At 37.2% G+C, this 27,467-nt stretch overlaps 3 protein-coding genes across 4 annotated transcripts; all 3 read right to left on the bottom strand.

Annotated features, from left to right (window-relative positions):
• Nucleotides 1–838: 838 nt before the first annotated feature.
• On the bottom strand, nucleotides 839–5,672 carry LOC103421373 (uncharacterized). Its single transcript, XM_008359396.4, has 10 exons — nucleotides 5,480–5,672; nucleotides 5,272–5,388; nucleotides 5,034–5,099; nucleotides 4,607–4,768; nucleotides 4,406–4,519; nucleotides 3,313–3,384; nucleotides 2,429–2,512; nucleotides 2,209–2,309; nucleotides 1,814–1,898; nucleotides 839–1,498 (listed from the first exon to the last, which is right to left on the bottom strand). Exons 1-10 carry the CDS (start codon nucleotides 5,555–5,557, stop codon nucleotides 1,112–1,114), a joined length of 1,266 nt encoding a protein of 421 aa, XP_008357618.3. The 5' UTR covers nucleotides 5,558–5,672; the 3' UTR covers nucleotides 839–1,111.
• An 8,619-nt stretch (nucleotides 5,673–14,291) lies between these two features.
• LOC103428931 (probable WRKY transcription factor 9) lies at nucleotides 14,292–17,019 on the bottom strand. Of its 2 annotated transcripts, none has more exons than XM_008367066.4 (5): nucleotides 16,628–17,019; nucleotides 16,327–16,464; nucleotides 15,743–16,135; nucleotides 15,465–15,578; nucleotides 14,292–15,303 (listed from the first exon to the last, which is right to left on the bottom strand). In XM_008367066.4, the coding sequence occupies exons 1-5, from the start codon at nucleotides 16,931–16,933 to the stop codon at nucleotides 14,536–14,538; spliced, it is 1,719 nt and encodes a 572-aa protein (XP_008365288.2). In that variant the 5' UTR covers nucleotides 16,934–17,019; the 3' UTR covers nucleotides 14,292–14,535. The 2 variants fall into 2 exon arrangements, with proteins under 2 accessions (XP_008365288.2, XP_008365289.2); XM_008367067.4 differs by having other exon boundaries at nucleotides 16,634–17,018.
• Nucleotides 17,020–20,867: 3,848 nt separating this feature from the next.
• Nucleotides 20,868–23,988, bottom strand: LOC103400707 (NAD(P)H-quinone oxidoreductase subunit 2 A, chloroplastic). The gene is given in 4 exon segments (XM_070826427.1): nucleotides 20,868–21,350; nucleotides 21,352–22,008; nucleotides 23,182–23,232; nucleotides 23,959–23,988. Coding segments are annotated over 4 exon segments (870 nt in total). The 3' UTR covers nucleotides 20,868–21,218.
• Between the last annotated feature and the right edge of the window lie 3,479 nt (nucleotides 23,989–27,467).

Raw genomic sequence — 27,467 nt, 5'->3', positions numbered from 1 at the left:
TAATCATATTGGTTTATATTCTGATTTTACTAAATTAATAAACAATTTATAGAATTAGTGTCACTTTGATTCCAGAATATTTAAGTAAACAGTTTCAACAAAAATGTAATTATAGTTTCGCTTCAATTCAATTCCTTCCATTTTCATTAGGATCATGTAAAAGCGTCATAAAAACCTCCTCTAGGTCAGTTGCTAGCACACGCTGCGTATGTAATCGGCACGTGGCTTGCTTGTTTAAAAGCGAAAGATGGAACAATTTGTCTCGTGAAATCAATTTACTATTATACCCCCAATTTCTTCCTCCTCCGGTTTTCATTTCTTTTTCCGGAGGACAAGAAAGTATATTTATGCTTTGTTTAATGAAAACTTGCAAAATCAGAGTGTGTTGAAAAATATATATTTTTAGTTTTTTTAAATATTTGTTTTTTAGTTTTTTTTTTATGAGAGAAATTATTTATTTTGTAGTAATTTTATTAGTTTTTGGTTGACAAAAATATGTAGTTTAGATGAAAATCATGAATAAATTTGGAAAAATAAGTGTTTTTTGGAAAATAAAGAGAATGAAGTGTTTGTCTTGAACAGATATGGAAAAATAATATACAATCAAAATCCACACACCGTCAACTCCTTCCCTCACCGGCAACTCCCTTCCCCAACTCCTCTGTTTCCGGCGTTGGTCCCGTTTCGCCGGCAACTCACTGCCCCTAATCCTCGACCTCCCTTTCACCTTAAACCCTAACCCAACACCAATCTACGAGATCCATTACCACACCGTGTTACTTGCTTTATGTTTCAAAAAAGAGGAAATGAAAGAGCAATACCTAACTTGAGCTTCAAATTCGGCAGAAATGCAACATATGCTTCATTCGAATTCAAAATATGCAGTAACAAATATCTGTTACTAGTCTTCAGCAACTACACCAAATAATTCAAATACACGCGCGTGCTAAAGAGCGGGATGAAAAATAAGTTTGACTCAAAAAGCGATTCATAAATAGACAGAGAGAAGAAACTGCATGACACAAGGCTAAGTAAATCAACTATAGATTTAGAGTATTCCTAGGAGACTCCAGCTTTAAGGAACAGGTGTGACGGGTGGCTAATCTTACCGCTACTCAACAGTATCTGCGTTTGGACTGGTATTACCTGCATCCGGTTTAGCTATTTCATCGCCCCTTCGATTGTTATCATCAACGTCAAGCACATCATCAATCATGTAGTCCTCTGCTACGTTAATATCTTCCACATCATCCTCATCTTCGTTGTTGCTTCCATCAGGGATGGTTCTTTTCTTGGGACCATGCTCAAGCCTGTGTGTGTCTAACTCTTTGTCCATTGTTTCCTGTAAGTTCATCACATCGTTGTTCGCTTTCCTTGGTTTCCTTGCATTTTGCCACCTCTCCAACTCCTTTTCAACATTGGCAATATACTGCTCCCCAATCTGCTTCTGATACTCGGTCAGTTCCTCTCTTCGTGCAGCTTTCCATGCTAGAAACTCCTGATACAGTTTGTACGGGAAGAATCAAGCAAAATAGACATATAAATGAAGATGCAATACATAACTAGTCCTGATGTATCGCAAGAGGGTCACCCCCCAAGCGCAAAACTGTAATCTCGTTATCCTTGCTGCTGAGTTCTTACTTACAAGCGGATATTTAAATTTAGTGCCCAATCAAATTTCCAGTTTTACTTAATTAGCAGCTTCACAGAACATTTTTTGTGAGAAATTAGAAAAGACATTGGCTTCCATTGAAACCATAAGCCAGTGTCTCCAAGTATTCAGAAACAACGTGACAAGTCACAAGGAACTCACCTTTTCTTTTCGCTGTTCAGCTAGCGCAGCATCCTCTTCCAATGGTTTCTTGGGCAGATAATATATTGGAGGCTCTGCTTTGGTCCTGAAATCGAACAAATTTCCAACCAACCAAACATGAGTGAGAAATTAATATGGAAGAAAGCACTAATTAATTCTACCTAAAACCCCACAATAACGCAGGAAACATCCAGTCATCAGGTTGCTTCAACACTAATATTTGCACGAATAGAAACTTATCTTTGTCCCAATAAAATGTGAATATGGACACTTTTTTTGGACCAAAATTAAAAATAACCTGCAAAAGAAAAAAACAACAGAGAATTACTTTTTAGAACTTTTTTTTTTTTTTTGTGACAACCGTTTAAGTAAATTGATAGTTGGAAACCTTATACCTTATAAAATTCCCAAGTCTTTTATTATGCTCACTCCACTGAAGAAAAAGAAGTTCCAATTTCTTTTCTTCCGTCTTGGCATTAACGCGTGCCCGAAGAGTCTACAAAAATAAGTGCAGGGATTAGCCAATAAGGATTACCGTGTTCCTCAAACAAAAAGTCATTTCTAGGCTACACTAATGTAGGTCAAAGTATTATTATCGGGAACTTAACAACGAACCAGATCTCTCCTCCGCTTTTCCGCAATTTGTTCACGCTCTTGTAGCCTAAGTCTTTCACTTTCTTCTCGTGCTCTTTGTTCAGCCTAGATTTATTACAAAAAGCATTACAAGTTTCATCATTAAACTCAATATACTTTATAAATGAAAAGAAAAGAAGAAAAATTCATGGGAAAAAAATGCTTGCAATGAGCATTAACAAGCGTCTCTATACGTCATATAAACAAAGTATTATTAAGAAAAAGTACAAAACAAAGGAAAATATGCCTACTCTACAAGACTACAATCCCTTCATGGCCAGAAAGTACAAACAATTTCAGTATTTCGCAAATATCCGTTTTATATAGAATTTCCCAAATTTACTAGCACCTTTCATTAACTATATTCAGGCAATTTTATCTATTTGGTAACTCCCAAAAAATCCAGGAGACAAGAATCAAGCTAGATATGGTCTTCATATATTGATGCTCCAAGCGTACACATTTAGACTTTCATATAGCATAATATTTTTCAAAACAAGAGCAACCCAGATAAGAATAACAAAATGCACAACATCATTTGTTCTTTACTTCTTTTCATATTCCCTGCTCGCTCCTGTTGACCTAGTTGAGTACCTTCCACTCCAGTACGAGAAAGGCCTTGTGTAAATGGAGGATGATTAGCATGTGAGTGTTAAAGTGGGAATGCCAGGTATCAGTGGGTGAATAAATCATCATCCTAAAACTTCCAGCATGCCGACATTCATATAGAAATATTATTTTGCGTCATGGATATACACTAAATTTGAAGTATATAAAGCCATGGATATACACTAAATTTGAATTATATAAAGCCATGGATATACACTAAAATAGGTAAGTATTAAAGAAATCATTTATATACTCACTCTCTGTAAAGAATCTGATCTCCGCATGAATGCCTCTGTCCCTGAAAGTTGCAAGTCCTCTTTCCTGAATTTCTGCAACAGTTTCACCACCAGGGAAAATAAATAAGCATATGGAATTACAATATATAACTGTCATTACAAAACATGTTATGGGAAAAAAATTTCAGCCTATGAAATATGATAGTTTCACACCTTAAGCAGACCATACGATATGAGGTGCTTAATTAATATTGTAAGTGTTAAGAAATCTCTAAAATGCAAAATTGATTACAGTGGATGCCTAAGAATATCAACCAGTGGCTTCCCCTGTAGCAAGAGGGTCGTTTTGAAAACCATTTCATTTTAAGCATGTGGTTGTCACTTTTGTATTAGTGACAGAGGGGGAATACATGGGGCAAAGGAGGGATAAATAAGAGTAGATGAAAGATGGTGTGAGAGATATAAAAGAAAGCTTTAAGGAAAGGCACAAAATGAAAACTAGAAACCAAAAACTTTTTTGAGTGGTTTTCACTTTAAAAATTTTGTTTTAATTCGTTTTCAAAATTTTACTTCATTCTTCTTTATTTCTTCCCTACTCTTCCCACACCCTTCTTCATCCCTCTTTTCCCCATATACGTTCCTAATATATCAAGCAATGAAAACCAAAAACGAAATGGTTATCAAGTGGGCCCTAAGAAGGGCAACTACTGACTTCCTCTTCAATATTTGGCACTTGTGAAGTGTTATGAAACATCCCTAATGCATATTGTGAAGTCCTATATAACCCTCAACCACTTAAAATAATATTCTCTAGACTACAGAGCCATGGAAAAAATCTATACTCCTCAAAATTTGTTCACATGTTATGTATTCCTACATCAGAGTATGGATTGAATTAATAGTAGCAAGTACCGCTTCGAGTGGCTTGACCTCAATTTGCACACAAACATAAAATGGTGGCCACTCAAAAGACGAGAATTTGGTCAGTTAAAACAAAATTTCTTCTAATAATTTTGATGTTTAGAAGAAGTATATTTTAGTTGTAACTTGTAACAATATAAATCAGTTTTAATCACTTGTTGCTTATGAAACCAATAGACTAAACTGCACATACCTCTAGAGTCCCCAAAAGTTGTCCTAGCATTCTTTTGTTCCTATTAACCAAGCTGGGGTCTTGTTCTTTTGGCAACACTCTCGGAACATGATCTGCTGCTGGAATTTCAAAATCCTAACCACAAAACAACAATCAAATTCAATAGAGATTTATGGTTCCGGAGCAACACTCCTCGGGAAAACGAGAAAGACGTAAAGTTACCTTCTTTGCTACTCCATGATTCCCTTCCCTCCTTGACCAGCCACTTTGTTGGGAATTTGCCAACTTCCTATCACTCTGATCAGCCGTAGCTTCTACAACTGAATCAGTCGTCTTCACATCCTTGACCTCTTCACCACCTTCAGTGATTTCTCCATCCTCGACCTTTATCCAAAATCAAGAAAAACGATTTCCAAACTGTGTTAGGAAGACAACATTAACAAAGCCGTCCTCAATAGTACCAAAACGTACCCCTTTTCTCATTTGAGGCAAAATTATATCTATTACATACAATCATTACTTTTTCTTCCTTCCTAATTTCTCAGACTTCAAACGGAGGGTAAGATTAAGACCCATTACAATTAGCTCAAGTTTATAAACCACAACAGCCAGAGCATAATTACTTTATACAAAATGCAAGGGGTCTTACCTTGACAACCGCTGATGAAAGCCGGCGTTTTGCAGGACGTTGATCCTCCGCATCAGCTCTATCTGCCTGAAAATTACAATGGCCAATTACAACTCTAACTCAAAAAATAATGATTGTAAACTTAAAAGTGACCAAATTTTATCAACACAAACGCAAAAATTCCCAAGAAATTTTCGCTGCGATTAGCTCCATGGGAACAAAAGATGAATTGAAACAAGCCAGCAAGTGGGTAAATTACAGGTCGAGTAAATCCACGCGGACGAACACCAGCACCATTGGCTGCAAAATTGCGAGGACCAGCGGCCACCAAGCCTCCCTTCCGGAGTCCCCTAGGGTCTCGAAGCCGTTCCGTAATCTGAAGATTAAGAAAAAAGCAAATATGAATTACATGTATATCTGTATATATGTTTGTGTGTGTATATACATATAGAGAGGGAGAAGCAGACCTCGCGCTGTTGGCGTTGGAGTTCATCGATCTCCTTACGGAGCTCCTCCTGCGTTTTCTCAACTGCGGCGCTTCCCATGAGTCGATGAAGAAAACGAAAAAAAGAAGAAGAAGAAGAGAGTGTGTTCACCAAAACCCTCGACCCGCGTCTTGTTTCGGTTTCCCCAAATTTTTTATCATTCTAAAACGGGAAGGTTCCGTAACCTTCCACCTAATCTTCTTTATCAAACAGTTCACGACTTTTGAAATTTAATCCAATAACTACAAATACAAGTCTACTTTAAAAGTTATAATAACTTTAGCTGTTGAATCAAATTTCAAAAATTCAAATTGTTTGATGAGGAGGATTAGGTGGAAGGGATCCAGATGATCCCTTTCCATCTCAAACATTGTGGCGTAAGCCACCACTTACCATTACAGTTTAATTTGCATTTGTAAAAGATCTTAAGTTCGACATGTTATTATAACTAGTTCAGTGTGACATCCTCTCTTCCGTCCTCTTAATATAGATAATATCGTTTGTTTAAAAGTTATAATAACTTTAGCTGTTGAATCAAATTTCAAAAATTCAAATTGTTTGATGAGGAGGATTAGGTGGAAGGGATCCAGATGATCCCTTTCCATCTCAAACATTGTGGCGTAAGCCACCACTTACCATTACAGTTTAATTTGCATTTGTAAAAGATCTTAAGTTCGACATGTTATTATAACTAGTTCAGTGTGACATCCTCTCTTCCGTCCTCTTAATATAGATAATATCGTTTGTTTAAAAAAAAATGTTGCATAATAACCATCACATGGTGACACAATGGTTGGGATAAATTTCAGGCCCGTATTCAGTACGTTCTTAATCACATGATGGTGGTTGGAAGGCTCTCAGCCCCCGAAAAGAGGGACAATGTGCCGAAACCACCAGCTGGTACCCTTTTTAAATAATTAAAAAAAAACATGTAGCATAATAATGTTCTAGAGAATAAGTAATAAAATACGAAACCGGTATAATATGTGATGAGTAGTACATGTATTATTTGACATTTTTATTAAAAATTTACATATTAAATCTAATATTTGTTTATTTAAATTAATCAATCACTTGTATTTCTTGAAAATATGTTAAAATACGTGGAGTCAATGAAACTCCACTAGAATTCTATCAAACCTTACGGATTTATAACTCTTTTAAAAGTTGGGTATTCTAATGAGGAAGTTTAATCCTCCTACTTTAAGCATGTGGGCTTTGAAATTGCTGACAGGGAACCTAATGACTGCCTTGAGTCGTTCTTCATGATCTGATGGGGTTATGGGGGGCTAGAAATATTCTGATTGAATGTGATTCACTTCAAATTGTGGTTCGTTGAAGGGTTCTATTAATCTCTATTTCATTGGACAGATTATAGAGGATATTAAGGCCTTGCTTCCATCAGTCACTGGAGCTTCTTCTTGATGAAATTGGAGTTCCACCATAAAACCAATTGGCAATATGAGGAGTAGCTCAAGATCATATAAGCACATAGCAAACATTGTCCCTCACCAATGTGGGACAACTTTCAACACACCCCCGCACGTGTGGCAGATTTTTAAGCCTACACGTGGACAAAAACTGGATGACGTGGAGCGCGTGTGGCCATTGGGCTTCACACGTGGACAACCTTGCTCTGATACCATGTCAATGTATATACTACGAATTTGTAAGAACAATATTACAGAGAGAACTTAGAGAGAGAGAGAGAGATGAAGGCTCAAGCTATTTTTCACGTATTGATGACTTAACTCTGAAGTTATTACATGAATGAGGTATTTATACAACTCACAAGATTCTATTAAACTAACTGCCTATCTAAGATTTAGACAAGTGTCAATAACTCAAGTGCACTATCTCTATCACTTCTATCCATGGTTGCCGCCAAGCTAACGGAACCGCCCACGGACTTGCTTGTCTCGGTCTTACTATCGTTTCCTTAAAGAAAAAAAATCTCTCAATTGAAGGCATCCCCTAGATGTGGATTTGTTTATGAACCGAATGTAAACAGAAGTTAAATGCACCGCAAGTGAACCTCCTCCATAAAGCACAACCCATTTGCCACTCCACTAACCAAAGTATATGTTAGGGCGACCCAGAACTGGAACACCATTTCAGCTCTTATGACATTTTGGTTATCAAGGCAAGACTACCATCAAAGACAAATTTGGTGGAGGATTTTGGCGTGAGAGGTGAAGGTGAGGCTTCCTCTCGATCTTCATTGGGAACTTCATCTCTACCTCCCCCGTCAAATAATTTTATACTAATTGTTTGCTTGTGGCATTTGGTACACTATTAACGGCTTGAGAGACCTTGTCCTCCATTAATTTGGAGTGAGTAAGAAGAGGGTATGGAGTTCACTTGTGAAGCGGATGCTAGAAACTTCTACGATGCATACGCTAGAAAAACCGGACTTGGTGTTCGTGTGAACTCACTATTGTTCGATGATTACATCTTAGACCGTTTTGTTATTCAAAACAAGGCTTGTGAACGTCATATTTGGAAATAATCTAGATCGCAAAGTCACCAAATTCAACATAAGTGAGTTACAAAGTCCTTCCACCAACTCCTCATTCATTCAAATTCACGACCAAGTATATAACCACAATGCATACGCTAAACAAATCCGAATTAGGGTACGGACTTGTCCCAATCTGCTAGGCGTTGTCCCAATCTACAACACGCACAACAAACCGGAATTAGGGGATGGACATGTCCGAATCTGCTAGGTGTTGTATCCACTGGATCCGAGTAATGAATGATCCAGTGCATATTGGGATAACGACTGTCACGGCCAAAAACCCTAGAGGGAGGTGAGGGCCTCTAGGACCGCTTGAAAGACAATGTCGGAGCTGCAGAACAACATTCCAGAACTGAGGTCGGGACCCCGGGGGGGTGGGGGGGGGGGGGTGGAGCAGGCCGTCCTCGCGGAGAGGGGCGTCTGTCAGGTCATCGTCCGATTTGGCCGCGTTGGGTTCGAGACTTGTACTTGTACGGAGGTGGCAACTTGAAACGCACACTTGATTTCATATTTATTTATTTATTGATTTATTTGTTCATTTATTACAATAAGGATAGAGAGAAATCTAAAGGAAAACTTAATTCCCTAATCTTGAATTCTAAATCCTTGAATTTAATTATTTATGGTTTGCAAACCTCTATTCGAATGCCTTCCTTCCTATTCTCTTGGTTGTCTGTTACCTACATACCTATTAGGCTGATACAATTAAGGCGTCTGCTGCTGAAAGCCTTCGAGACATTGTTGTGATTTATCGCACTGATAACACAGACATTTCACACTTTCAATCACGGTATGAAATGCGTTCTAATTGTTAAAGGTGCTCTACTCTGATGCTAGACAGAAGGAATATGGACAGAAGGAATATGATCATTCCTTCACAGCTAGGATAGCATGTGTGGATGCACTATTAACGTGGACAGCAAGGCCACTGCATGTGGTTACTGACTGCTTCAACAAGGACAGCATGGATGCCACTTTCTGTCCTTTGTTTATTGCATGCCTCTGTAAAAACCTTGTATATAAGTTCTACTGCAATTGTAGCAGAACATTCATTCAAATATATTGGATCCAAACTTTCATATGGTATCAGAGCACCGATCTTGGTGACTCTGGAAGGCTCATTTTTTTTTCGCCACAAACACAACCATTTTCTCTTCATCAAACCCAGCCCCCATGGGCGACCAGATGATACCTCATGTATCTGATCCTCTCACTCTACATCATTCAGACTCACCAAGTCTTGTTTTAGTCTCACAACTTCTCGATGGACACAACTATGGCCAATGGAGCCGCTCCATGCGAATTGCTCTCAGCGCCAAAAATAAACTAGGGTTTGTTGATGGTTCAATCAAGAACCCTGCAACCACTGATGCTAAATATTCAATTTGGCAGAGATGCAACGACATGGTCTTATCTTGGATTTGGCAATCTGTACAAGGCAACATTGCTCACAGTATACTCTACTGCAAAACTGCGACAGCAGCATGGAGGGATCTTGAGGATCGATTCTCGCAAGGCAACGATTCCAGGATCTATCAAATCCGACAAGAGATTGTCGAACACCGACAAGGACAACTGTCTGTTTCAGATTATTACACAAAATTAAAGGCTCTTTGGGATGAATTAGCATCATACCATGAGCCCATTGCTTGTGGGTGCGAAGAATCCAAGGCGCATGCAGATAGGGAAGAAAAAGAGAGAGTCATGCAGTTCCTAATGGGACTGAATGAGAACTACTCCACCATACGAGGCTCTATATTGATGATGAGCCCACTCCCGGATACACGACGAGTCCATGGATTAGTTCTCCAACACGAACGCCAATTGGATGTGGTGAATCGTCGTGAACCCACTGCCCATGCAATGCAATCCAGTCGTTCAACAGCACCAAAAGGAGGCTATGGCACTCACAACCCTAGTTCACGAAAGATTTTCAAATGCAGCTACTGTGATGAAGGACATCCAGTTGAACGTTGTTTTTTTCTCATTGGCTTCCCTGAAGGACACAAATGGCACGGAAAGAATGTGCAGCCCAGAAATAGGCGTACACCTCCAGCCTCCAACAATGTTGAAACACTCCCTTTGACAACTGCTCAGATTGACGCAACCAAAGTATCCATCTCCAGCAATCAACCAAAGTTCACAACCGAGGAATATCATCAACTCATGGCCCTCCTTCGCAATAAGAATGGTACCAATCTGCCGCTTGCACATGCAACAGGTATCTATACGTCCAACTGCAACTCTACACAACATTCTCCGCATTCAACAACCTGTTGGATCGTAGATAGCGGAGCCACAGATCATATTTCTCACTCATCACCCATTCATAATCATAATAGACCCCAACATGATTTTGTTGGGTTACCAAATGGTGGACAGGCTGCGATTGAATCCATTGGGTCTATTAAACTATCACCCAAGATCACCCTTCATAGAGTTTTGCACGTACCACAATTTCGTGTGAACCTATTGTCTGTGAGTAAATTAACTTGGGCATTGAAATGCATTGTAATTTTCTACCCGGGTTATTGTGTTGTGCAGGACATGGCTACGAAGAAGATGATTGGCCTGGGCAAGCAGTTTAATGGCCTCTACTACCTCACTCCAACACAAAACCCTCATCTCGCCAACCATGTCAACCATACCTCGACACTGTGGCACCAACGTCTTGGGCACCCATCCTCGGCACCTCTTCACTCTTTATCCCAGACCATTCCAGAAATTATTTTTCATTCTACACATGTTTGTGATATTTGTCCCTTAGCAAAGCAAACTCGTTCATCATTTGTTTCCAGTTCAATAAAATCAATTGCACCTTTTGATTTGATCCACTGTGATATTTGGGGGCCGCACCAAACACATACATCCTCTGGAGCACGTTACTTCCTCACCATTGTAGACGACTTCACTCGATTCACATGGGTTCATCTCATGCGATTTAAATCTGACACACAAACCATAATCCACTCGTTCTTTTCTTGGGTGAAAACACAGTTTAACCGTGACATTAAAATTCTTCGTGCCGACAATGGGGGGGAATTCATCTCTCTACGATCCTTCTTAGATACTCATGGCACTCTTTTTCAACACACCTGTGCTCACACCCCTCAACAGAACGGAGTCGTTGAACGCAAACATCGTCACCTTTTAAATGTTGCCCGAGCCTTACGATTACAAGCTAACCTACCTTTAAAATTTTGGGGAGAGAGTGTACAAACTGCCTGTTACCTTATCAACCGCCTCCCAACACCTCTGCTTTCCCATCAATCTCCCTATAAACTTTTGCATGGGACACTACCTGTCTACACTCATCTCCGAGTTTTTGGGTGTTTATGCTATGCTACCAACCTCACTCCCTCACACAAATTTGATGCTCGTGCTCGTCGCTGCATTTTCCTGGGATATCCCCTTGGTCAGAAGGGCTATCGCGTTTACGACCTTGATAGCAAGCGCATCTTTACCTCTCGAGATATCATCTTCCATGAACATCTTTTCCCTCTTGCTAACTTACCACCAGAACCTGCCCACCCTACCCCGGTCTTACCTGTTCCCCATGACGACCCTACTCCTGCACCTTCAGACCCCATTCCCACTATTGATCCACCTACCTTATCACCCGCCTCATCCGCTCCGTCCCTTCCTGACGATCCTACTCCTAACATACTTCCTCCAACCCCAGACACTCCTACCTCGCCACCACCAACACCATCGTCTCCTTCGCTGCCCCTAATTCCCCTTCATCGATCCTCCCGCATTCCACACCCCCCTGCCCACCTTCGTGACTATCAGACCCATCATGCTGCTTTGCTTCAGTCCAGCGCCATCTCTTCCACCATGTCCGGCACCCGATATCCTCTTCACAGGTAAATTTCTTATGCTCGCCTCTCTCATGCTCATCGTTCCTTTGTTCACAATGTCTCTCACTTAGTTGAACCAGCCTCCTATAAGCAGGCACGCCATGACCCTCACTGGCTTGCAGCTATGCATTCTGAGCTTGACGCACTTGAAGCCAATCACACCTGGACTTTGGTTCCTTTACCCCTCCACCAACGCCCCATTGGATGTAAATGGGTCTTCAAAATCAAGTATCATTCCGACGGTACCATCGAACGCTACAAGGCTCGCCTCGTTGCCAAAGGGTTCACGCAGCGTGAAGGTATTGATTACAAAGAGACGTTCGCCCCCGTTGCTAAGCTCATTACTGTCCGCTGTCTCTTGACCATTGCTGCTGTTCGCAGCTGGTCTCTTCACCAAATGGATGTCCAAAACGCTTTCCTTCACGGTGCACTCCATGAGGAAGTATATATGTTACCCCCTCCTGGTTATCGTCGACAGGGGGAGACTATGGTTTGTCGACTTCACAAGTCATTATACGGACTCAAGCAGGCATCTCGCAGCTGGTTCCAACGTTTTTCATCAACCATTTAAGAAGTTGGCTTTCAACAGTCTCATGCAGACTACTCATTATTCACTAAAGTTTGTGGACACTCCATTACTGTAGTATTGCTCTACGTTGACGACATGATCATTGCAGGAAATAATGAGGAAGCTATCAGTCAACTCAAGCAATTTCTTAGTGGATGTTTTCGAATTAAAGACCTCGGACCATTAAAATATTTTCTGGGTGTCGAAGTTGCACGGTCCAAAGCTGGGATCTCCATTTGCCAACGAAAGTATACTCTGGACATATTGGAAGAAGCTGGCTTGCTTGGCGTAAAACCTGCCAAGGTACCTATGGAACCCGATTTAGTGTTGACAACAACAGGTGGTGATGCCCTCAAGGATCCGACTCGATATCGACGTTTGGTTGGAAAATTAATATACCTTACCATCACTAGGCCAGATATTACGTATGCAGTGAATAATCTCAGTCAGTTCATGCAAGAACCAACACTCCATCACCTTAAAGCAGCACATCGTCTCCTCCAATATCTGAAAGAAGCACCAGGACAAGGGTTACTATTCCCTACGGAGAACCAACTTAATTTGGTTGGCTACTGTGATGCGGATTGGGCTAGATGTCTGATCACACGACGATCAGTGACAGTTTTTGCATCTTCCTTGGTAAATCACTTGTATCGTGGAAAAGTAAAAAGCAAGTCACGGTGGCAAGATCTTCAGCAGAAGCCGAGTATCGCTCCATGGCTGCAACGACTTGTGAGCTTACTTGGCTGAGGAATTTGTTGAAAGATTTGCGTGTAAATCATCCTGAGCCGGCAAGGTTGTTTTGTGACAATCAAGCTGCTCTACATATTGCAGCGAACCCTGTGTATCATGAACGAACCAAACACATAGAGCTGGATTGTCATACTGTCCGTGAAAGGATTCAGAGGGGAGAGATCGAGACGTCTCATGTGCAGACGGGACGTCAAATAGCAGACATATTTACAAAGCCACTGAGAGCACCTACCTTCCATTCACATCTTGGCAAGTTGGGTGTTATTGATATCCACACTCCTACTTGAGGGGGAGTGTTAAAGGTGCTCTACTCTGATGCTAGACAGAAGGAATATGGACAGAAGGAATATGATCATTCCTTCACAGCTAGGATAGCATGTGTGGATGCACTATTAACGTGGACAGCAAGGCCACTGCATGTGGTTACTGACTGCTTCAACAAGGACAGCATGGATGCCACTTTCTGTCCTTTGTTTATTGCATGCCTCTGTAAAAACCTTGTATATAAGTTCTACTGCAATTGTAGCAGAACATTCATTCAAATATATTGGATCCAAACTTTCATACTAATTACCAGGTCCAAGTTTTTCTCTACTTTTTCCAGGACAAGCAGCTTACTTGTGTCAATAGTGATTTTGTCGTCACAACAAAATTCTATTGGTTTTGGTAGGACGTAGATGGATTCATTGACTTTGGTTAACCTTGTGTACCAGTACTGGCAAGCAATGTTGCTTAATAGTTAGTTCGTTTCCAAACATTTGTTAGATAAGCCGATAGAAAGAAAGAGAACAATATTAAGCAGGTATATTTCATTCTTTTAGTTTGTGTGGTAAAGACCCGTATAACGTTGTATAATGATGAATTAACCATTAAAAAAGTCCATATAATTTTGTCTACAAATTTAGTTTTTCTAGCATTACTTTTTTCCATACTACATTTGTACCACCTCTCAAATAGAGATGAGACTCATATTTGTAGATGAGTCATATCTCTGATAAAGAGACAATACAAATGTAGTACAAAAAATGTGAAGTGTAACATTATTCATGCACATATACATGATACACTGTTCATCAAGTTTATTCACATGGGTGCTTTAAAGATGATGAATAATAATTGCATTTACAAAAATCCATTACATAGTATATATTCCTAAGTAAATGGAACCAAATGTAGAAAGATAATGGCACATAATATTTTATGTGATTACCCATAAATTTCCCTTTGCACAAATGGATTCTTTTTTTGGTAATCTTGCACGAATGGATTATTAATTAAGAATATAACATACAATATAAAAGAACAAAAAAAAAAAGGAAAAATATTAAGAAGAGGATTATTCTGAGGTGTTTTTGCGAATGAGCTTACCGTTGGATGAGAGAAAATGTTCATCAATAGCCCAAAGGTTGCTAGTAGATGAACTACCGTTGTTGTCTCCATGATCTCTTGGGGCAATAGCATTCGGCGCAGGATGACTAGTTGTTGTATGGTTATCTTTGTTAATAAGGGATGTGATAGCAGCTGCAACAGCAACCCTAAATTTGGGATCTGAAGCAATGGCACTTACATTTTCAGCCATGGACATATTTTCTTCCCCTGATCTCCAATTACCTTTCTGTTCGTCCCCTAGCGCCACTCTGGTTGATCTACTGCCGTTATCCAAAAGACGGTTGGTGAGACTAGTACTGCTAGGGTAATTTGCAGATCTGCTGCTAGTGCTGCTCATCAACCAATTAGTACTAAAACCTGGTGGTACAGATGAGGAGCTGCCACCCATGGTGTCATAGAAGTTGTTCGTGAGGTCAAGAACAAGTCCTTTGGAAGGGTCATGAGGATCGACGCTTCGCAAGTTTGACGAGGAATGAGATGAAGGGTTCATGTTCATCATATGATGGTAAGGGAGGGATGCTTGGGTGTAAGTAGAGGGTGTGCCATCTGCTAAATGAAGGTTACTTGAATCTAGTAACATAAAGGAAGCTGCAGCAGCAGCTGTTGAAGCCATGGCTGTTGCACCCATGGCCGTCGCACCAACTGGAAGAGGATGGTTGTGTGTTCCTTCATAAGTTGTTATAAGTATGGACATGTCCTCTTGGCATCTTTGGACCTACAACATATGCCATCCAAAACATCAACATATATGGATTAGTCTACAAACCCTTTAAAATAAATGACATCAATACCTCTTAATCGAACAATGTTCGTGCATAACATCCTACCAGTACCTTTTCTTTTACATGATAATGTAGAATTTCCCTATATATATACCTGTTTTCTGACTGGGCATCCCGCGACTACTGTGCAACGATAATAGGCTCGTGGGCAAGGGTTTCCTTTTGAGATTTTCTGCCCATATTTCCTCCAACTGCACCCATCATTTATCTGAAATATAGCTTAAAAACATTAGCGATTAAAAGATATTCTTACTTACTATATAGTCTATATTGTATGCATGAAGTTAACCTAACGTAACATGTACAGAAGTTATCTTAAGAAACCGAGTAGTGCTTAATTAGTAGTAGTTGCAAATGGAACGTAGTGCTCACCGCGGCCGATTCACATCTTGATCTAACCGAAACCCTAGCTTTTCGATTGGGTTGGGAGCCACCGTGGCTTGGAGTTCCGGCCAATTCCGGCCGCTGTAACTTGTTTTGCAGTTGCACTGACGATGATGTAAGACTAGTAGTCCTCGTCAATCCTTCCTTGTTATTGATCTCTTTTTTGTCATCATCGTCTTCTTCTCCTTCTTCTCTTCCCCTTAATTGACTGGCAGTAGTAGCAGAGCTGGTTAGCCTCAGTGACAACCCTAGTTGACTCTCATCATCACGTTTTGGTAACAGTGGAGATCTATGGCGAATATCTGACATCTTGGTAATCTTCCTGGGTCCTTGAACTGCGTTGGGATCGTTACCAGCAAGTGATAGAAAGGTTTGAGGATCCTAAATTAACGAAATTAAGATATGATTAATTAACAAAACTCTAATTCATTAATATTATTTCTTGTGGAAATACAAAACACGCAACTCGAGCAATAAAAAAGAAACTGTAATTATTCATCTAATTAAAAGTCAAAAAAGAGAAGGGAGGATGTTAATAACAAAATTAAAATTGGATTAAACTAATTAAGTACCTTGTTTTGGCAACTTTGATGGAGAACCGTAAATTTCATTTGAAGATCATTATAATCTTTCATGGTTTGCTCTACGACCTTCCTCAAAACCTCGTTTTCTTCTTTCATACGGCTCATCTCCATTTGTAAAACGCTTAACTAGTAAAACATCACATGTATGACAGTAATTTAGTTAATTAATTGGTTAATAAATTATCAAAATTAAACTACAAAACTTCTAATTTATCCAAAAAATAAGAAAGTACAAAACTTGTCTAATGCATCTCATATAGATATAGGTTAGCTGTATGTATAATTCTACCTGTACCTCTTGATCCGTCTTCATATTATTCTCCTGCACCGATGTTTCGACTACTGAGACATCATCGTCTTCCACTTCCCCGGCCCCGGTTTCCGTTGTTTTTCGCCTCTTATTCTGTACTCCTGGTTGTTGCTCATCCTCCTTTTCTTCTGCTGCTGTTGATTCAACGCCATCGTTGACGCGATGAGCATCTTCTTCTTCTTTTTCTTCCTCGCCGCCTACACCTTCTTCTTGTTTTTCTTCTTTTGCATCAATTTTGAGTGAGAGATCAACATCCAAGTCTTTCTCCTTGTCTCCATTCCCCATTGAAGTAAGACAAAGTTGCAGAATCAGTTCCCCTCTCTCTATCTTTCTGTTTTTTTGCTCCTTTTTAGGCACCGAAGTCAAATCTCCCGTCTCAACGACGTATTATTAGACGAACAAGGACGCATCTAAGCTTTGACTTTAATTGGGCCCTTCATTAATTAACCTCCATTAATCAAAGACTAATGGAATCACATTACATTTTAATACTACCACTGACTAGGACACCCCACGCATATAAAAATGGAAGGGCGCTCATCATGGCGCAATGCCGATCCAGTCCTTCCCCATCTAAGTCCCAACTATACTCTTTCTTTTGTCAGCCCGCTTCGGCTTCATTACTACGTGGCACTTAGTATTATGGGTGTTTTAGTTTTTGATTTAAACAACTGTTAGATATTTTATTTTCAACTTCATCCATTCATTTTCAGCGTCACTCAATGTTACATACCATTTGAAGAAAAATTACGTTCTTTTTATTAATATAATTAAAATTGTAATTTGCTCTCTTAAAAAGAAAACAAAAATATTAGGTTAGTTGGCTTTCTTCGTGGCATGTTAAATTAAATCCAGAGCAAAGCCATCTACTAGCTAGCCAATATACTTTTTGGGAGTCGAGAAGACTCACATAAGTATTTCAGCTTTCCTCTAACAACCATCGTGCGATTCACACATTCAATTTTATATTATCTTATTTTAATAATCCGCCTACACAAAACTTAAATGAGCTGCAAAAGTAGTGCAGTTGCAACAGAACGATAAAAAGGTACAGATATAGCCCATATGTGGACTTGGAAAGCCGTTAACCCTAATACTTAGGAAGCTGCCTAATATATATATATATATATATATATACACGGTTTGAATATAATAACGCCGTTCTTGCCGTGCACGCGTGGACATAATACATACAACTTCTACAACCCCAATTGTTATGCATTACATGCATGCAAGAATTTTCTTTCATTTTCCAGTTCCTCCTAACAAAAACCCTAAATGAGGACAAAACTAACTCAAAGTTTAACACGAACTTATTTGTTTGTTTTTAACTATTCCTAGTCATAAACAATTAAACCATTTAATTGTACTTACTTAAGTCCATTGTATTTTTCAATTTTTACCTTACACAGTGTACGATCCATTAGGTCCTAGTAGCAAGACAGTAGACAATTAAAACTCTTACTAATCGATTGTATGTGGATTGAAACTATCTTTCAATTCTCCCTTTAATGAAGATTAGTAATTACTAATTTTTCAGAGTTTCCTTATGTCATGATTCATTAATGACACCTAACAATTTGTGATGGCTAAACAGAAAAGGTGGAGAACTTAATATGGGGAACTTTAACAAAAAACTCTCGTTACTGTTTACTTTAACGAAAAACCACATTTTTACACTAAAAAGTCAATCCTGGTACTATTCACTTTACCTTTTATTTTGTCTTTATTGTTAAAACTTAAAGTTTTCAAGCCTTTTTCATTAGTTTTCCTCTTAATATATTTATTGTAAATATCTTTTATGAAGAAGACAATATATAGTGATTTTTTTTTGAACAAATGATATTATCTACACTAAAGGGGAGGGGGTTCCTCAAAGTTTTCAAGTCATTTTCATTAGTTTTCATCTTAATATATTTATTGTAAATATCTTTTATGAAGAAGAAAATATATAGTGATTTTTTTTTTGAACAAACGATATTATCTACACTAAATAGGGGAGAGGGTTCCTCACAATGGGCTAGCAATAATGTGGTTTAAATTCTCCTTTGACGAGAATTGAACATAAGACATCTCACTTACAAGTGAAAAGGAATATCACTAGACCGTAGTACTAAGTGCCAACAATATATAGTGAATTATTTTATAACTATGAAATTTAGCCATGAACGGACTTTTATGAAATTTAGCTATGAAGACAACCCCAAGCTTATTTAATTAGCATGAGACGTTTTCTGTAACATATTAAAATGCTCGTTAGCCGACACTTAGTATTAGGCCTAATTAGCATGAAATATTATGACGAGTTTAATACAAAATTATTATGACTGACCGACGATGTAATTTATCATAAATCTCTCACATCTCCGAGAAAAAAAATTTGCTTGTTAACAGGATCATCAAAATTGACGATCAAGAACTCGTGATCGATCCCTAAACGCTGTATTTTGCAGCACTATTATATAGTTGCAATCAAAACTAGATCCAAATTGATACTTTTTCAATTGAAAAACCAATTTAAAATATTGACATCATCTTCCTCTGTGCAACACGAGCCCCGGACGAAATCCTAAAAAACAAGAGAAACCTTGGGATCAGATCTTGAATTTGTCAACAAGAAGACCTCCCACTTCCCCCGATAGACAGTTATATGTTTATAAACAATTATTTCTTATTTTAATTTTAACATATCCGATCCCACTACCTCCCACATTAACTACGAAGACTTATATATATACTAGTTTCTCCGTACGCACTCACGCATATACAAGAGGTATTTTTTCATCACAGGCGTTATACGTCCCTAAAAATGTGTTGGTTAGTTGTTTTCATATTTGCCCATTCAAAGTTTTTGATTTTGAATGACTAACACTCATTTTTCCAACGAAATTGAAAGAGGCCAACACCCATATTTTATATATCCTATCTTTTTACTAGACACCTTCAATGTGTGAGAGGCATTTTCTAGTCACAGGCGCATAACACCTCCAAGGATGTGTTTTCTTTAGTTGTTTTTCATTGTAATTGTCAAGAAAGACTTCTTCATTGTCATGCATGATCTAAATATTTGTCAAGCTTTTTGTTTTCACTTTGTGTAAAGTAATGTTTTATTTTATATATGTTCTACTCCCCCTTACAAGAGACTTTTTTAATTGCGGTGGTGGTTTTTCATTGTAGTAGCTAGGATGTACCATTTACGTAAAGTCCAAAACCGAGCTAACTCCTTTTCATTCTTTGTTTTATTCACGTTGTAAATATATTTTTTTATTGTCGGAAAAAAAATAAAAATAAAAAATAAATTTGACTATCGCATTGGCTTCCTCTGAATTTGAGCACCAAGCAAACTTCTTGTTTTTGTTATTTTTTTGTGTGTAACGTTTCAAATATCAGTACTGAATTGCTTAACTATTCTTCTCTAAGACCAAGCTAACTTGGTTTCAACTTTTTCCTTCTTTTTAGTATTTCTTATCCACATGCAGTGCATCTCACAAACATATGCGCCGGGGGGGGGGGGGGGGGGGGAATGAAAGGAAAGAAAACCTAACAATGATGAAATTTTTTTATAATACATCCATGAAAACCAAAGAAAACCTTATAATATGTTTCAAAGACATGTTCGTAGTTACCAACATTAAAAATTAAATAAATAAATCCATCCAAGAGTTAAAGTTTCTTGCAACATCAACGTCATGGTTGCCACCCATTTGAATCCACATGATGCTTCAAGTTTTCATAGCGAATCTACAAACAATGAGAAAATTAGAAGTCTGACCATAAAAAAACAAAGCATCATTATATTAGTTGAGAGCAGTAGTAATACATGTACCCTTAAATTAGACAATTTACCTACAACAACACTTTTACTCCAATATGTTCCCTGATGTTTTTTTATTTTTTTTTAAACTACCCCACTCTTTCATCTTGCACGGCTCCACGCTCTTTAGCACGAGATTTTGAGTCTCGCGTGTCTACCATTTCACCACCAAGGCATCTTGAAAGTGAATCGTATTCCATGAATATGATACTTATCCAATGTGATGTATGAAATATATGACAAATGTGGAGTGTTAGAGTATTTCTATTTATCAGTCATGTCATATAGGACCTAGTTGGACATCCAATTGCTTCAATTTGAATTATGTGGAGGATGCCTTTTATATATTATATCATAAAGATGGACAATCAAACCAATTTCTCGATTCAATAGAATCCCAAAGAGGTGAGGTGAATAGGGTCCCATCCCAAATAACAAGAGATATGTAAAAAGCAGGTCCTATTACGCGTATTCCTAATCCTAAATGGAATGTAACGATGTAGGGATCCATATGTAAACATAGTACCTATTTAGATACGCTCGAATGACCCTTTCTCATAATTAGAATGTATATAACCCTATTCCAGTCTAGTTCGGTATGGAATGAACTTATAATCATGGAATCGACTCGATCATCAGATTATAGATTATAAGTTCATAACCCTAGCCCATTCCCATTTTGGGCGGAACAGATCTACAAATTCTTTGATTCCAGTTAGTAAGAGGGATCTTGAACTAAGAAATAGATTCTAGAAGCTAAAAAAGGGTATCCTGAGCAATTTCAATAATTAGGTTCATTGATATTCCTGGTATAGTAGATGCTATCACACATACAATCATACTCAATTCTATGGAATTGTTTGATCTTAAAGGGGATCTTCTATAATTTGGCAACGTGAGGTGTTATTTCCTGGTTTCGTCCAGTCATTAATAACTTGATTATTTTTAGATAATAGTAGATAGAAACAACGCTCATAAGGAGTCTTCTTGAAACCAAGAAATATAGGCCTGCCTGCCATCCACACCAATATAAATGAAGTTTTCCGAAAAAACCTGCTAGTGGAGGAAGACCTCCTAAGGATAAGAGACATATGGCTAAAGAGAGAGCCAAAAAAGGATCATTTGAGTATAATCCTGCATAATCTTGAATGTTATCAGTTCCAGTACGTAGACCAAATGATACAATGCAAGCAAAAGTTCCTAGATTCATGGAGAAATAGAACATCATATAAATTATCAAGCTTGCATATCCACCATTTGAGTCTCCAACAATTATTCCAATAATTACGTATCCAATTTGACCCATGGACGAATACGCAAGCATACGTTTCATGCTTGTTCGAGTAATAGCACTGAGATTCCCCAATATTATGATAAGAATAACTAAGATTTCCAGAAGAAGATGCCATTTGTTTGATGAGAAATAGAAAGGAATATCAAAAATTCGAGTGGCTAAAGCTGAAGTAGCTACTTTCGAAGAAACATAAGGAAAAGCAACAACTGGAGTGGAAGAGTCATAGTCGAAAAGATGATTCCTCACTTCTTTCTCTCATTCAAAACCGTGCATGATTTTCATCTTGCACGGCTTCTAAGTGATAAAAGAAAGAAGAACTCATCTTCTTTCTTTCCAAGACGTTTGTAGTTAACAACATAAAAAATTAAATAAATAAATTCATCCATGAGTGAAAGTTTCATGCAACATCAACGCCATGGTTGCCATCCATTTATCTCCACATGATGCTTCAAGTTTTCATTGCGAATCTACAAACAATGAGAAAATTAGAAGTCTGACTATAAAAAAACAAAGCATCATTATATTAGTTGAGAGCAGTAGTAATACATGTACCTTTTAATTTAAAACAGTGCATGAGACTTTCATCTCGCACGGCTCCTAAGTGATAAAAGAAAGAAGATGAAATTTTTTAGTATTTATTATCCACATGCAGTGCATCTCACAAACATACGCAGGGGAAAAATGAAAAGGAAAGAAAACCTAACAAAGATGAAATTTTTTATAATACATCCATGAAAACTAAAGAAAACCTTATAATATGTTTCCAAGACACGTTTGTAGTTACCAACATTAAAAATTAAATAAATAAATCCATCCATAAGTTAAAGTTTCATGCAACATCAACGCCATGGTTGCCATCCATTTATCTCCACATTATGCTTCAAGTTTTCATTGCGAATCTACAAACAATGAGAAAATTAGAAGTCTGACTATAAAAAAACAAAGCATCATTATATTAGTTGAGAGCAGTAGTAATACATGTACCCTTTAATTCAAAACCGTGCATGAGACTTTCATCTCGGCTTCTAAGTGATAAAAGAAAGAAGATGAGTTCTTCTTTCTTTTTTCCTTCTTTTTATTATTTCTTATCCACATGCAGTGCATCTCACAAACATACGTGGGGAAAAAATGTAAAGGAAAGAAAACCTAACAAAGATGATATTTTTTTTATAATACATCCATGAAAACTAAAGAAAACCTTATAATATGTTTCCAAGACACGTTTGTAGTTACCAACATTAAAAAAAAAAATCCATCCATAAGTTAAAGTTTCATGCAAAATCAACGCCATAGTTGCCATCCATTTGTCTCGACATGATGCTTCAAGTTTTCATTGCGAATCTACAAACAATGAGAAAATTAGAAGTCTGACCAAAAAAAACAAAGCATCATTATATTAGTTGAGAGCAGTAGTAATAGATGTACCTTTGAATTAGACAATTTACCTACAACAACACTTTTACTCCAATATGTTCCCTGATAGTTGAATAAAAACATGAAGAAAAGTAAAGTGTTAGAAATAATTCTTAAACGAAGAATAATAGGATACACTAAACTACGGTACAAAATAAACAGTATTTCTAATAAAATCATCCTACAGCTCTCAAAAGAATGCCGGAAAAAATCCATGAATAAAGCCAAATAAATTAAGTATGCATCAAACCGCACTTCCTTTAAGTTCTGTTAGTAATCAAATGTTCTTCTATGACTTGATGCAAGGCTACCTTTTAATTAATGGCCGTTTATTGTGATTATTTAATTTGTGAAGTTGTGTTTTTGATAGAAGCCTTAACACATTGGTATCACGTTTATGGCTAATTTCATTAGCAAGATTGCAAGAATATACATTTTATGAGAAGTACCTTAACACATAGGTATCACTCAGTTTCCAACAATAATCATTTCATAGATTTCCTTATAAGAAGAAATTGAGCAAAGAAATAAGAAAAATATTCCAATTAAAATGCTTATTGTGTTGTAGCTTTTGCACCGCAAAGAACAATATGTATGAGAGAACAATAAAGAAACGATTAAATAGCAATGTAAAATGAAGGAATTTCGATGAAAAAATATGAATGTGTTTTCAATCAGGCCTACATGAAGAAGCCTTTCTCACCTTTGATGCAGGGCGGACAACAGAAACATTATGTATGGATTAATGTCTTCAACTTCAATCACCTAATTCATATCACAAATTCATACATTTCTAAGAACGAGTATTCCCACCGCCATAGCTTTGTTGCTTTGCTATGTGCTTTCATTGAGAAGAAATTGAAATAGCATCATGAAAATAAATCAAAAGTTATCTTCGAATAAAAAAAGGAAAAAACATTAATAAGAAAAATTCTCATGTTATTACCTTACATTGGAGTAAAATTTACTCACCCATTCTTGTTTCATCACATCAAAACAAAAATAAAGGAAGACTTATAATCCCATAAATTAGCAAAAACTATACTATCCTAATCCCATTTGACTTTGCTGCCCCATGCCTAATGTGCCTTGTCTCCCATTATAACCGAAACACCCCCAAATCACACCAGCCAGCCGTACAAAGTCACCGCCCGCATCAAATATGAGGGCACGATTCAGGCGACAAATTCAAACAACGGATTTTTTATGGGTAGTTATCCATGCGTATGAAGTGAGGAAATTTTTGGCATTTCGGAATATGAAGTGAGGACATTTTTGGCATTTCGAAATGTTTCATCGTTTTAGGGCTCTCATTTTATATATAGATATATGAAGTGAGGACATTTTTTGCATTTCAAAATGTTTCACCATTTTAGGGCTCTCATTATATATATATATATATATATATATATGAAGTGATGACATTTTTGGCATTTCAAAATGTTTTACCGTTTTAGGGCTCTCATTATATATATATATATATATATATATAGTATTATATGAGCCTTTCAAGGGTAGGGATTTTTATTTTCTTTTTAAGATTAGTTGTGACATTTTTGGCATTTCAAAATGTTTTACCGTTTTAGGGCTCTCATTATATATATATATATATAGTATTATATGAGCCTTTCAAGGGTAGGGATTTTTATTTTCTTTTTAAGATTAGTTGTGAGACTCACACCACGTTGAATATCAGCTAAATCAAAAATATTTGAGCCATTTAATTGAGTTCGAAGAAATTGACAAATATTATATTCTAGAAAACATTGAAATTTTATCGTGACAATTAAATAAGGAAATGATTTCGGATTGAATTGAATTTTTACAAGAATGATCTATGCATCGAGACTTACAAAATAAACAGTTCATATCGTTGAAGTTCAATCTGGAGATGAGTGGAGATCCATTTCCTAAGAGCTTGTGTGTGTGTGTGGTGTGTGCCATTCTTTTTTTCTTTCTATTTCCATCTTTCGGATGCATGCACGTATACATGTATATATTATACAGTCCACTATTACCATAAGGGAAAGTTTAAACTTTTTAGACTTAAGAGAAATTCAGTGCAAATGGATGGGAAATTTTTTTAAATGCATTGTAGAGACGGAAGATAAAACCAAGGTGGTAGTAGTCTTTGATTTGGTCGTAGAATGTTTCAAAAGTGACTCACATGAATTCAGTATACTACTTAATTATGGATATCGCAATTGTGGTGGCACGACTTTGTTGTAAAAGCAATTTTATTGATAATATCATATAATTACCTGGAAATTTCCATTATTCATGTAGCGAAAGAATTTTCATTGAAAAATATCAGATAACGTGAAAGTTTCCATTGTTTGATCCAAATGAAGTTTGATGCTTAACTACGTAATATTGGTGGCTTCACACACACACACACACACAAATTAACTTAGCTAGGCTTCCATGCACTGAGGCAATGTAATTAACTTAGCTAGGCTTCCATGCACTAAGGCCATTCCATTGTTTCCATTTTCGGTTGGAAGTTGTCTACTTGGAGAGAAGAACTTGTATAGCACTGGTATGGTACCATGGTGACAGTTATGTCAATAAAATAAAGAAATGGGCAAATTTTTATCTACATGTTCTTGTTTTATTGACACGAAACATCACATAAAGTCGATAAGGTTTCTTACTATTTGTTGCTAGAAGCTGTGTTGATTCGGTCCCTTATTACCTATTACCATATGGTGAGGGCGATGGTACATCCACAATAATCTGACATCGAATTCTTTATATATATGAAAGTCAAACTTATGACCACCCATTTGGAAGTGGAGAAGAATCTAAACTCGTAGTAGACCGTACTTCGTAGTATTAAATAGATTTATGAGGTTAGATCAAATATTAACAAATAAATAAATAAGTGAATTTTGTGAGCTTAAATATATAAATAGAAATTATGAAAGTATTTTCAGGATAGTTTCATGCACAAATATCCTCTTCCTACGTAGGTCGACTTGAACCTTGCCAGAATTCTACTAAATTTTTTTATAAGAAATGAAAGCACAGGCTGGAAAGTTCTCCCAAACTTGTTTCTTAAGTACCTTCTAGTGGCATGTACATTTTTACTCTCACCTTTAGATTAATTTAAAAGTTGTAATTGTACGTTTCCTTCATATTTTTTAGTCTCTCTCTAGGGTAATATTTTTTTCACCGCTCTATTTATTACGAGTTTAAATTTTAAGATATGTGTAATGGAGTAGTTGGACTGTTTTCAACATTCATGTGATAGACATAAATATCAAAATTTCAACTCATCCAACAATAATAAATAACATTATTCTAAAAATTCCTACTAGCACATGAGCCAAGCGGCATCCCCCCCACGGAGATTAACTCCTAGTCCTAGGCATTTGAAACTTGAGAAAGAGCAAGTCTAGGCGCTTGTCTAGCCCACCTAGACTCGCCTGGGTACCTGCTTAGGTCACAACTCTCACTTAGACATAAAATAGATAATTTTCATTTTGTATTCGATGTTTTCAATAAACTGTAAAATACTTGTTATAAATATTTGATTAAATATTCATTCTACGTTTGTTCCTAGTGTTTTTAACATCTTCTAATACTTTATAATCTATATGTCATTCTATTTTACAATTATGTATTTTTTTAAGTACAAGTAGACATTTATTTATATATTATATAATTTAATTAAAATTAAAAAAAATGCATAAGCCGCTGCTAGGCGCTAAGCTCCTGCCCGCCGTCCAATTAACGTCTAACATGTTTTTGAACCTTAATAAATATGTGGTGAGCATTGCCATTACTTCAAGATAGTGAGCAAAATGCACCCCTCCCTATGTATCTACACTTAGAAGCCAAGTATATATTCACAAGGACTTGGAAATTTGGAGCTGCAGCTGTCCAAACGAGGAGATGATGAATGAGGACCAGTGTCAGTGGAGACTGAAGACTCGTGCAATGCCAACAAGTTTTCATCCATCATTTGCAGATCGTGTAATTTATTAGTTATTTTTGGTTTTGCTAAACTCTTAAATTTCTATTTAATTTGTATGGAATTTATGAATTTCAACGTTTGTTCCAACTTCACATGTCGTAACATGAGAAGAGAGGTTGTAGAATAAAAGAAGAAATTCTGGGTTTCGAAGAAAAAGAATATTCAATTCACTGTTTAGTTAAATATGATATAATTAGTACCCTTTCATAGAGTTAAACAGCTTTATTTGGACAGGGGACGAGTATTCTACTAAAAAAATGCACAGGGTCTGGCTTGATACGGAAATCATTCTCTTTGTCCACACGATATTAATTTTGAA

The sequence above is a fragment of the Malus domestica genome, chromosome 08 (genome assembly GCF_042453785.1).
Source record: "Malus domestica chromosome 08, GDT2T_hap1".
NCBI classification, from domain to species: Eukaryota; Viridiplantae; Streptophyta; class Magnoliopsida; order Rosales; family Rosaceae; genus Malus; species Malus domestica.
Note: the sequence above shows the minus strand (reverse complement) of the source record. Positions and strands in the feature narration are given on the sequence as shown.

Coding starts and splice junctions, on each gene's coding strand:
- LOC103421373 (XM_008359396.4), bottom strand. CDS start 5,557: ATGGGAAGCGCCGCAGTTGAGAAAACGCAGGAGGAGCTCCGTAAGGAG. Junction 4,769..5,033: donor TTTCATCAGCGGTTGTCAAG/GTAAGACCCCTT, acceptor TTTTGGATAAAG/GTCGAGGATGGAGAAATCAC. Junction 1,499..1,813: donor CTGAACAGCGAAAAGAAAAG/GTGAGTTCCTTG, acceptor AAACTGTATCAG/GAGTTTCTAGCATGGAAAGC.
- LOC103428931 (XM_008367066.4), bottom strand. CDS start 16,933: ATGGGGAATGGAGACAAGGAGAAAGACTTGGATGTTGATCTCTCACTC. Junction 16,136..16,326: donor ATCAAAGTTGCCAAAACAAG/GTACTTAATTAG, acceptor TCGTTAATTTAG/GATCCTCAAACCTTTCTATC. Junction 15,579..15,742: donor CAAGATGTGAATCGGCCGCG/GTGAGCACTACG, acceptor GCTATATTTCAG/ATAAATGATGGGTGCAGTTG.